Below are 13,347 nucleotides of genomic sequence, written 5' to 3'. Positions count from 1 at the left end.
GCACGATAATATAACTGTTTAATTGTTCAACTTTTTCCTAATTTGACCATTGTCGTATCTTCTATGGTTTCAGAGATCGCCATGGACATCCTATTTTTGGACACAGTGGATTTCACGGCTCTTCTTTTACTTCTGAAAAGATCCCCCAAAAACATCGAAAACAAGCAATTTGGAACACCCTGTACACATGAGGACGTGTCTTTATTTCACTAAATTTGTCTACTACATCAACATATAATTGATTTCTAGAGAAGTTTATTTTCCTACGGATAGGTAACATTGCCAGACTTGAATCTGTATTTCCTCATTGTAGAGCGCCGGAGCGCCCCCCCCCCCTTTCGCCGCCATTGCACAGCTCCACATCGAACTTATTAGTGCCAATCCACCGATCTCTCTGCAGCAAGACTGTGGAAGTTGGGCGGTGGCGCTCCATTTTGTTGAAAGTACATAACTCTGTGCAAACTAATATCGTACAAAAAGTTGTCTAAAACATCTGTTACTTATTATAAATTGAGGTGTCTTTCCCCATTATGTGTACCTTCATCAAAAACCGGTCCAATAATTTTTCTGCCCATAATACCACACGTAATATGACATTTTCGTAGTGAATTATGATGCGTAAGAAGTGGGTTTCTCGTGTCATCAGAACAGTGCATATTTTTCCTTACACTATGCAGTTTTTTCTTGAGTTTTTTGACGTGGACGATGAAGTTGTAAATGTATCTACGAACTTATAAATTTATTTATAAAAATGAAAAATAATATTACTTAAATCAGTTAAATTTTATCTTCTCACCTTCCACCTACATAATTGTTGGTAAATACATAAATAAATAAGTTATTGTCTAAAAATTAAAAAAAAAAGATGGCGGACATTTTTTTAAAATATTTCCTTCGTATTTGCCATATAGTCAAGTTGGATCGAATGGGACTTTTGGCATGTTAATAAGAAGGATGTTCTCTACACATTAAACAAAAATCCGATGCAACTGAATACCGAACGATCCTCAAGATCTTCACACATACCCACAGCATTTTTACAATACACATTAAGGGGTTGTTTCAGTCCCACCAGATCAGCATAGCTTGTAAAACAAATTTTTTGAATCGGCATTAGTTTTACTTTTATTCGAGGTGCCTACATGAAAAATTCATTTAAATATCTTAACAGAAAAAACCGACTGCGCATGCGCAAAACAAATTTTTTGGTTCGGCGTTCGTTTTACTTTTATTCGAGGTGCGTACATACAACAGCTGGAATGCGCATGCGCAATATTTTTTTGCATCTGCCTGAGGTTTAAGGAATATTTACTAACACAGAAAACCGGACATGCATATGTTCTTTGTAACAAGAGTTATAAAAGAAACCCTTTTTGGAGGGTTGGGCTGTAACTTTTTGGGCCGTCGGTCTAGGTAGCTGAAACACAATAGCGACCTTTCTTATAGGTATCCTGAAGAACATGTATATCAATTTTCAAAGCAATCTGACGTTTCTACACAAAGTTATCCTGCACACAGACAGACGGACGGACGGACAGACAGACAGCAATACAAAATTATAAACGATCTCGAGGATCGTTAATAATTAACTTGTCTCTAATTTGTTCTACCCGAACACCCAGTATATTGCCTGTACTTTCGGCCGCTTAACGCAAGAGCTATTATAGCGCACACGGACGAACAGATGGACGGACGGACGGACAAAAATTAAAAGCTATATATCAGGAGATCTTAACTAAAGAGTTATAGCGAACACATCAGTCGAGTGGGCAGTCAAAAGACGGACACTCATGCAAAACTATATTAAAGGGTTTGAGGATTCTTTTAATAGTTTTCAAACTTGGTCCCTTTTCTTAGGGAACTTAATAGCCTAACTGCCTAATAAAACGTAGGTATAGTGAGACCAGTTTAGGGATGTTTAGTTAGGCATTTGTGAAACGCTCCGATAGAATAAATTTACATTAATCATCCCTTAAATGCTTATATATAAAACTGCTTCTTTTGTAACTGATGTGTTTTGTAGCTTTGTGTAGTATATAAGCTTATATGGCCCAGTATATGCATTCCTTATTAATAAACAATTATTGGGGGGTAAATACACAAGAACTTGATTTTTAATCGGATAATTTTATTTTTACACGAAAGTTTTGTTGCAACGGAAAAACTAGAGATCAAAAGCGTGATAAAATCGCGACAGCTCTAGCTGGAGCGATTTTATCATGTGCTTTTGATCGAGAGCTTTTTCCAGAGGTAAGCAACAAATTTTCAGCGAATTAAAAATAAAATTATCCTGATTTAAAAACCAAGATCGAATGTATTTTGGGAGATTAATAAAATACAGTAAATTTTACAACCTCTAGCTATATTTTACGCATTCCTATACGCGCATTTTTATAGCGTTTAATCGCTGATAAAAAGCTACCTAGCTTTGAATCAGATAAAAAATCATCTGATTGGTTAGAATTTGAAACAATCACCAAGCTGATTGGTCGTATATTAATGGAGTGTATTAATCATTAAAAACAAAGCGAATAGCATAGAATTATTAATACCTACCTACCCTCGTACCTACCTATATACAGGGTGGTGATTTGCGTAACGCATCATAGGGATTTCAATGTAAAATTCGTAACATGCGATTATTGGCTCCCCAAATTATTTTAGAGCAAAAATGTATTAAAGTTTTTTGTAGAAAAAATAATTTTTTTACGCCATTCAACCGTATTAGTTTTCAATTTAATCATAATAAAGAAGGAAAATTGGAAAAATAAAACCCTCATCCTTTTCAATAATCTGCAATGCCATGGAATTTTCTAAAACAAAAAGATTAGTTATAGCAATTAGCAGCAGTTCGAAATGGATTTTATGAACGACTTGGTTACCGTCTTGCAGTTAATGGTGACTTATTCGAACATTTATTGTAAATTGTTATATTAGGAAACCGTTTTTAGTAATTTGGTCTTTCTTTATGTTGAATTCGCTGTTCTAAATATAATACTTTTTGCGATAGAATTTGATTTGTTTTATAGCAGACATTCCATGGCATGACGGATATTGACGTAGTTTTTGTATTATAAAATTCCATGGCATCACAGATTATTGAAAAAGATGCGGGTTTTATTTTTCCAATTTTCCGTCTTTATTATGCAACAAATTGAAAACGAATACGGTTGATTGACGTAAAAAATTTTTTTGTACAAAAAACCTTAATACATTTTTGCTCTAAAATAATTTGGGGAGCCAATAATCGCATGTTATGAATTTTACATTGAAATCCCTACGATGCGTTACGCAAGTCACCACCCTGTATATCAATGGCGAATAGTTATAACTGTCGCCATCTATAAATCTACTATAAAAGTTCTGTGTTCTGCTTTATCCGGTTCCGGTTTCACTTGAACTTTTAAAAACATTGCAAATTTCTAATTGCATTAATACAATTATCTACTAAAGCAGAATTATTTAAGATATTTATCCGTGATTTGATTTTTGCATGACAAATTGGTTTGCTTCTTAACTGTGTACGTACGTATAGGTATTTATTTAGTTGTTTAGCTTCGCACGCCTAACCTAGTTTCCTTAAAAACATACTTCTTGCAAATTTGACCTGTTATAATTAGATATCGCTTAGTGTACAATAAAAGCAGTGAAGCAATGTCGCGTAAGAATCAAAATAAACGACAGACAAATTCTAAACAAGGGACTCAAGCAAGAATTGGAGTTTTAGTCGACCAACTCTTTCGTTTGACAACAAAACAAAATGAAGAAAACGTCTCGCAAAAGATGACATTGGTCAATCAGCTGTATCAAGTACTCAATGAAATTCGCGCATTAGAAAAAGAAAACGAAATGGAGGAAACTGTAAACAGCCGATGTAATGCGACCGTCCTATCGCGTTTCACCCAATGGCTCACCAAAAATGGCGCCAACTTTGACGGTATAAAAATCGAGGAGTTTGAGGGTTACGAGTTGGGACTGTTAGCCGAACGGGACGTAGAAGAGTCCTCGTTGATTATTACCGTACCAGAGGCTCTAATGATGACTATCGACGCGGCAGAGAAGTCCGAGTTGGGTTATTTACTTGAAACTGATCCCATGCTAAAAAATATGCCGAATGTCGCGCTTGCCATCTTTTTGTTACTTGAAAACTTTAGGGGAAAATCGTTTTGGAAACCGTATATGGATATATTACCCACGGTTTACTCAACTGTACTGTATTTCAGTCTCGATGAGTTACAAGATTTGCAAGTGTCGTCTACGTTAGAAAGTTCTTTAAAACAAATCGCAAATATCGTCAGGCAATATGCATACTTTTATAAATTAATTTGGACTTTCGATGATGCTGCTTCTCGTATCCTCAGAAAAAAATTTACCTTCAATTATTACCGGTAAGTTCCATTTTTATATGTGTTAGCTTTTCTTTTAGTTTATAGCTACAACGTATAGGTACATAAACAGATTATTTTCCTTATTTGCGTACCTTAATATACGGGGTGTTACGAAATTCGCGCCCACGGTTAATGGCGGTTTTGAGACAAACAATTGAAAACCCTATATTACACTTTTGACGATCAAGATACGAGGTTGCAAAAAAAATGAGAAAATTTTGAATTTCAAATGGTTCATTTTAGATATAGAGACGTAGAATATTTTTTAAAAATTAAAAAAAATGAAGTTTTCACATTTTCAAAACTGCGAAAGTTGACATAAATTCCTGAGCACTTTTATAAATTTTTTGAACAGTTGTTACCTATTGGGCATTACCAATTCTTAAAATAATGAGCCTGTCTCGTTTGCTTTTCAAGAGAAAGAGTAGGTATATATTTTGCAGAAAAGTCTAAAAAACTCAATTCACAGGTACCTAATATATTTGTTTCCTCCTCTCAAATTTTAAAAAATGACTAGCATTAGTTATATGGATAATGATTGCCTCAACTCGTCGTTGGACACCGTGTATTTTACTTGTCATTACTAATTATGTAGAGAGCCTATTTTCCAAAAACTTCAATTAACACCTATAATATTTATTTAGGTACTTGAAATAATTGCAGTCTATAAGAACTGAAGTGCCAACCTCATTTATATATATATATAAAACTTCGCGTGCTTTTCTATGATCGTGATTGTTTCTGGTATCTACTTATGGAGAAATACAGGGTGAGTTTTTATAAAGGTGTTACAAAGTGATATATCGAAAATTATGAAATTATTGATTTATTAACATGCTTTTTACGTTTTTTTCTCAATTTTAGGGGCGACTCTGTGACATTTTAAATGAAAAGATGTTTTTTGTTTTTATAAAATTCGAAGCTAGGTAGGTACATAAAAATCTACATAATAATATAACATATTTTTGTTTTTAATTGCTTCCATCCGCATCTAAAATAACTACCTACAGGGTGTTTTTTTTTTGGAGCTTTAGTTAAACGTTTCTGGGAAAATACCTAAAATAGGTAGGTTTTTAAAAATGTGTACTTAGGAGTTATTCCGAAGGCCGGATCGATGTAAAATATTTTCAAAATGGCTGCACTTTCGGAAATACCGGAAGTAGATCGTAACTTCGATATTTTAAATGCCAACTCCTATTTTTTATTGCATTTTTGGATTCTACGTGAAATTTCAGTTCTTTTGATACCCTGCACATGTTGATATCTGCCATAAGTTATTTTGACTTTAAGAAAAAAATGGCGGATGCAGATGGTACCTTGATAATTGATTACCTACTTGAAAACGGTTGTAGTCATGGCAACCCATTTTTATCTGTTCATAGAGAATGAATAGGGCTTTCTTTTAGTGTACTTAAAAAAAAGTTAAGTTGTGTAGTACCTACCACCGCACCTATGGAGATCCAAATTTAAGAAACTTCAAAGACTAAAAACTCAGTTTTTTTTAAATTGAATGACCATGTTCCTACTATTACCCGAGATAGAGAATCGAAATTAGCGTATTTTGATATTACATGTTCCTATAGCTATCTTTAACAGTTTCTGATTTATTCCCATTTCATTGAATTGGTGCCATTTTTTTTCGCATTTTCTTTTTAGTAGTTGGCCATGATTTTAAACAATCGAATTTTAAACAAATCAAGGAAAGGATACTTTAATATCTTTGATTCTGGTCTAAATAATTCATTAATAAAAAAGACAACAATGTTATCAGCTATAATTGGAAAACCCAAACTTATATGAAAATATAGGATCAAATTATTTAAAGAACTCTTTCTTCCTCAACACATGCTCAAAATGAGAGCCTTCGTGTTGCAAACACAATTCAATTCATTTTCTTAAATATTCTCTTTGTATCACTTGTGATTCAAGGGTTTGTAGTGCATTTGGGGTTACAAAATTTCCAAAATTCATACAATTTCGTTCCAGTGTTCGAATAAACGTACGGCGATTCTGTCCATTTCACCATAAATAATTAAATTGCAAAATAGGTGAAACCACTGATGCGAGCCATTTTTCGATTTTTGAAAAACTTGTGCGTTAACCTATACCTTTAACAGTAGGTGACGGTTTAGTGTCACTAGATTTGTTTAAAATTCGATTGTTTTAAAATCATGGCCGACTACTAAAAAGAAAATCCGAAAAAAATAGTGTCAATTCAATTAAATGGTAATAAGTCAGAAACTGTTAAAGGTAGCTATAGGAACATGTATTGTCAAAATATGCCCATTTCGATTGTTTATCTCGTGCAATAGTAAGATGGTCATTCCATTTAAAAAAACTGAGTTTTTAGTCTTTGAAGTTTCATAACTTTGGATCTCCAGAGGTGCGGTTGTCCCAGAGACATGGCCATGTCTCTGGGTTGTCCGCAATTAACTTTTTTTTAAGTACCTACACTAAAAGAGAGCCATATTCATTCTCTATGCACTGATAAATATGGGTTGCCATGACTACAACCGTTTTCAAGTATGCATCCGCCATTTTTTTCTTAAACTCAAAATAACATAAAAACCATAAATGGCAAATACAGACATGTGGATATTAAAAGAACTGAAATTTCACGTAGAATAAAAAAGAAATAGGGATTGTCATTTAAAATAACGAAGTTACTACTACTACTGGTATTTCCGGAAGTGCGGTCATTTTAAAAATATTTTACATCGATTTGGCCTTCAGAGTAACTTCTAAATACAAATTTTTAAAAACCTACCTATTTTACTTTCCCAGAAACGTTTAACTACAGCTCCCAAAAAAACACCCTGTAGGTATATCTTCGTAACCATGAAAGCAATTAAGCAAAAAAATATTAGCACAACGTAGTTTTTTATGTAGATTCGATTTTCGAGTAAAAAAACCGCACTGAACAATATTCTCAGAGAAAAGGTGTAGGTTCGAGTGCACATGCATACATACTATATACAGGGTCGCTACGAAAGTTGGAACCAAAGCTGCCACGCTCAAACCGTTTGAGATATATATAGCATGAAAATTAGAACGCTTCCATTTGTATCTGTATAATGGAACATAATAACCCAATCTCATTGGGAACGCAGGGTATATCTAATTGCCTAAACTACTACCAGATCGGATATGATAAACAAAATTCCCTTCTTGCAGATGATCTTATGAACAACTACCAATATTGAGCTTCATAGACAAAGTAAAATAGGACTTATTGATATTCAGGTGTTCGTATCCCTATGAAACTATATCTACTTCATAGGAGCCTTAACGGTCTTTACTATATTTAGCGCATATTTTAAAGATTAAAAAAAGTGCTATTATTCGCGTTTTGTTCGCGTGTCTGTCCGTCCGGACCTACTTCTGCCGTTTTGAACGACTTCTAGGTGAATTGTCCAAAGGCCTTTTGCAATAGGTAGCCTTATACTCTGAAGGTGTGCCAAACAGCCATCAAATGTGTTGCCTTAAGAGAATGAGGAAAATATCACGTGAATCAGTGGTACCGGAGGTCACCCACACACAGTCTCCGCGTTTAACGAACAAGTTCCAAATGAACGAATTAATTTAAAACTTAATGTAGACTAATGGCTAAAGACTAATGTCACCATAATATCTATTTTAATCAGAAAGAAAAGATCTATTTAATTTGTGATATCGTTATACAGGGTGTTCCATTAAAAATTTACCAAGTTTTTTCTATCTCTTATAACAACACGCTACGCGTTGTCTAAATATACGGGCTAACCCGGTATACAAACGAATATCTCATAATACGGATTCTGTGAGAAGTTAAAAGGTTTAAATAGAAAACAACCAACTCTGATGTTTTTGGGATCGACATATCGGTACTCTTAAAGTTTTTATTTGCATTAGTAGTAATTGACGAAATTCGATAGATAATTTTTATTATACTTAATTGAAATCACTTTATTTACACAATTAGAAATAGTGGAAGTTGTCCTTTTTCAGGCTAGCGCACGGAAAAAGTGTTCACGGTCCCTCGAACGTCCATCAGTAGCACAGTTTAATAGAAGTATTTAAAAAGTGGCTGCTGTGCGCTATATGCGTATAGCTTATCCATTTAGCAACCATCCGAGGCATTCTGCCTCCAATTTCGCTTTCTGCTGTATTATAATCCTGTCTTAGACACCTTGTATCTCACCTTGCACACTTTGTATCTCCCTTCTTCAATTATTTCTTGCTGACCAGCTTCGGTTTTAGCTTCTATTTTTCAGCGTACATTGTTTGTTGAACACCTTCAATGGTTTGTTGACGAGCTTTCTATTTTAGCTTCTACGACCTATTGACCGGCTTTTATTTCTTGCATTAATTGCAAAAGTTGGAGCATCTTTCTGGTCATTACTGGCATAAACTACCACTAAAGCGAGAATACCTATCGGGCATATTTTCTGGAAAATGAAAATTATGTCCGATAGGTGTTCTCGCCCGATTAACGCGTTATGCGCAGGTGCACCATCCTCTTTAAGCCAACAGTTTCTTAACTTTTGTTTCTTTTTGTATTCCGTAGTTGCATCATTTTACTCGTAATAAAAAATGCTACTCAATACAGTATGTACTTTTTTACGGGCCATATAAAAAAGTAAAGTTGATGATGATTTCTCCGAAAAGAAACGTTGTACGGAAAATTTCTTAATGCTGTCTTGTAGAGCTCAAACCTAGTGGCAATGAGAAAGTGTTTTTGAAAACTAGCTGCTAACTTCACGCAGGAACTTGACAGCAAAGTGAACATACATTTCAGAAAATCTAAATGCTACACATAGTATTTACCTATTTTGTATTTCAATTCGTAAATGTTAGAATATTCTCGTGAATATTGAGATAAATTTCTTTGCCATCCATATCTAGCCGTGGTCGTCACTCGTCATCGTTGATCTTAATCCTAATCGTTGTAGCTGCCACGCGGGCAGGTCGGGTTCGATTCCCGGCCGGTGCAGATTTTTTTAAACTTTTATGTTTTGCCAGACTAATGCTGCACGTTGATGTAGAATGTCACGCAGACTCTTGGGAGCGGGTTTTGGAAGTTTTGTAATATTTTCGTCAATAACCTTATCTGAAATTGACTAATTAAACAATCACCTTTGAAATTATTTGATAGTCACCATGAAAACGCAATAAAAATTTTAGTTTTTGTTTTTTATGTGATTAATTTCAAAGAAGTATAATAAAACATATCGTTAATTACACGCCCGGAAATGCTTTTAGCGTGCTTTGCCACCCGCACACCGCCTGATCACTCCTAATAAAATATACTATTGTTTATTACTTTTTTTGCGGATTCACAATATGTACCTACCTACTCGTATACCTAGAGACACTTACAATTTTCTAGTCACAACTCGGGTCACACAGTAGACAAGTAGTATTTGCACGGCTTTTAGGGCTGGGGTTAATATTGATTAGGCGGGTCATTCTTCTAAACGGAGACAAATTGACAAGGATCTTCAATAATAATTAAAAATTGTTTTGTTTTGAAAAAACGACGAATTGCGGCGAAAGGACTCATTTTAGATATCATGTGTAATACATAAAGTCACACTAAAATTAACCAAAGAATCTAAATATGTGATAATATACAGAGGGTTCTATAAAAAAACTTTGATATAAATCACCCCGTATAACAATTGCAATTTCGTTGAAAATATTTTTAGGTTGTAGCCTTAAGGGTCCTTCAACATTCCCCCACAATGAATTTTAAGTATGCGTGTTAATAAACCCACAGTCTTCCACCCACACACTAATGGCCCACCCTGTATGTCATACTGAACTGGCTAAGAATTGGATAATTTTTGTATCGATTTATGTTGAAAAAACTGAATACTCTTCCCATGGAGTTGACGATCTTACCCATGGAATTGAAAATATTAACAAAAACTTCGAAAAATTGACATAAATCCATTCTGTTATATTACCTAAAAAATAGCAACAATCTCATTAGAGTTTCGTTTTGATCATCTTAATATTAAATATTAGTATCTTCCTAAAATAAATGAAGATTCCATGCAGTTGACCAACATAAAAATGATTCAGAAAATACTATAATGCTCTTTCAAAAACTTAAAATCAAAAACGATAGAATTGTCTGGAAGTCTTACAATATGTGTTAGGAAATATGTTTTTACCTTAGAAATATCACAAATTTTTCGATTATTTGATCCGAAAGAACAGCTTTGGATCATCTTTGAATCGATTCTTCATAATACCTGAGTATTTCTTGATAATACAATTGAAAACCACCTTAGATAGATCTTTTTCTTGAAGCAAAATGAAAATGTTAGAGGATACTCGTCTCATGAAGGTATTTATGAAATAACCTTCACGAGACGAAATAAATCTATTCAAAATTATGTTCAATTTATATATATTCAAAAATTCAAAAATACCTATGCTTCTTGAATATATATTATAAGCGTTGTGAGAAATAAATATATTCAGGAAAGAACTGTTAAAACCGAGCTATACGAGAAAACACAATATGTTCGCACTCGGTGTTTTGCATTGAATTCGCTACACAAGACTTTAAAAAGAATAATTTTTTATTAATTGTTTACGTTGAGTTAAATTCTGAAACAGAAGTCATGAATGATATTTGAGAATCCTTTCGAAATTGGTTGAGGATTTTGATAAAGCGAACGATCTATGTTTCTTATGTAATCAAGCACCAGTTTAGAGGGGCATTGCCGTGCGTTATTGGTTTTATTGACGAATTCATATTAATGATCAATTGCAACAACTGTTAGTGTATGAAGCCGTTTGGAACCTTTATAATTCTATGGAGTCAATAGACAATACCGGGAATGTAACACGAGCGATTGCGAACAGATCGTTCAGTTCCGCGCAAGTTCGGTTTTAGCCGACCTCGATTCTGGAATATATTTATTACACAGAATTTTTAATAGGTATATTATAAATTGAATACGGTTTTCAATATATATTCCGTGTTAATTTCAAAATATATAAATAGTATATTGAAAGACAAGTGTTACAATGCGTCGCCACTCGTGCCACAAGATAGTCGTATTACAATAAAGCATTGTGACACGCGTTTTTCATACTATTTTTTCTATTTCGGTGCTTTAATTTAATTAAAGAAATCTATCAGAAACTATAGGGAACATTAGAACTAACATGTTTTATGTTGGGAACACTTTTTATGCCGTTAAGTTTTAGGTTGGCAGCGTAGTAAGACTGACATTTTGAAGTTCAAACATGGAAGTACCCAACGAAGTACCTACTTGTACTAACTAGTAACTGCCAACTTAAGAGATGAATTCCCAAAAAAAACGACTATAATCACTGTCTTTGTACAACTGTTTTCGGCCGAAAACAGTTGTACAAAATCATCATTGTGACACCGAAATAGAAAATAGTATATTGAAAGACAAGTGTTACAATGCGACCTATTGTAATACGACTATCTTGTGGCACGAGTGGCGACGCGAAGCGTAGCCACGAGTGTCCGCAAGATAGGAGTATTACAATAAAGCATTGTAACACGCGTTTTTCATACTATTTTTTCTATTTCGGTGCTTTAATTTAATTAAAAAAATCATTATCAGAAACTATAGGGAACATTAGAACTAACATGTTTTATGTTGGGAACACTTTTTATGCCGTTAAGTTTTAGGTTGGCAGCGTAGTAAGACTGACATTTTGAAGTTCAAACATGGAAGTACCCAACGAAGTACCTACTTGTACTAACTAGTAACTTAAGAGATGAGTTACCAAAAAAACGACTATAATCACTGTCTTTGTACAACTGTTTTCGGCCGAAAACAGTTGTACAAAATCATCATTGTGACACCGAAATAGAAAAAATATTTTGTGTATCTATAAAACACTTTTGAATATATACCTACAGGGTGTTTTTTGGGAGCTTTAGTTAAAAGTTTCTGGGAAAGTAAAATATGTAGGTTTTTGAAAATTTGTACTTAGGAGTTACTCTGAAGGCCGAATCGATTTAAAATATTTTCAAAATGGCCGCACTTCCGGAAACATCGGAAGTAGATAGTAACTTCGTTATTTTAAATGGCAACCCCCATTTTTTATTGCATTTTTGGATTCTACGTGAAATTTCACTTCTTTTGATACCCATATGTCGATATTTACCATTTATGGATTTTAAGTTATTGTGACTTTAAGAAAAAAATTGGCGGATGCAGATGGTACCTTGATAATTGATTACTTGAAAACGGTTGTAGTCATGGCAACCTATTTTTATCAGTGCATAGAGAATGAATAGGGCTTTCTTTTAGTGCACTTAAAAAAAAGTTAAGTTGCGTACGACCGCCCCTATGGATATCCAAATTTATGAAACTTCAAAGACTAAAAACTCAGTTTTTTTAAATGGAATGACCATGTTCTTACTATTCCATGAGATAGAGAATCGAAATTGGCATATTTTGACAATACATGTTCCTATAGCTATCTTTAACAGTTTCTGACTTATTCCCATTTTATTGAATTGACACTATTTTTTTCGGATTTTCTTTTTAGTAGTCGGCCATGATTCTATAACAATTGAATTTTAAACAATTCTAGTGACACTAATCCATCACCCACTGTTATAGGTTAACATAAGTTTTTCAAAAATCGAAAAATGACTCGCAGTGGTTTCACCTTTTTTTTGGAATTTAATTGTTATTTATGGTGAAATGGGCAGAATCGCGGCGCGTGCTTTCCGTACATTCATTCGAAAACTGGAACGAAATTGTATGAATTTTGGAAATTTTGTACCCCTAATGCACTACAAACGGTTGAAGCACAAGTGATACAAAGCTCTACAAGAGAATATTTAAGAAAATGAATTGAATTGCAAATGCAAGATTAACAAATTTTTCAAAAATTTTCCGTCCTATATCCTTAATAAATGAGTTATTTATTAATGAATTATTTAGACTAGAACTAGAATCAATGGTATTAA

General features: G+C 33.8%; 1 protein-coding gene across 1 annotated transcript in view; it reads left to right on the top strand.

The window, feature by feature from the left end:
* The first annotated feature begins 3,395 nt into the window (after nt 1–3,395).
* Nucleotides 3,396–13,347, top strand: part of LOC116174683 (actin-histidine N-methyltransferase) — a 31,241-nt gene continuing 21,289 nt past the window's right edge. Inside the window, exon 1 of the mRNA XM_031492633.1 lies at nt 3,396–4,388. Coding sequence (XP_031348493.1) covers nt 3,655–4,388 — 734 coding nt within the window. The 5' untranslated portion in view covers nt 3,396–3,654. The remainder of the gene's footprint in view (nt 4,389–13,347) is intronic.

The sequence above is a fragment of the Photinus pyralis genome, unplaced genomic scaffold (assembly GCF_008802855.1).
Source record: "Photinus pyralis isolate 1611_PpyrPB1 unplaced genomic scaffold, Ppyr1.3 Ppyr1.4_LG6, whole genome shotgun sequence".
NCBI classification, from domain to species: Eukaryota; Metazoa; Arthropoda; class Insecta; order Coleoptera; family Lampyridae; genus Photinus; species Photinus pyralis.
The sequence above is the reverse complement of the archived record's forward strand: the minus strand, read 5'-3'. Positions and strand labels throughout refer to the sequence as shown.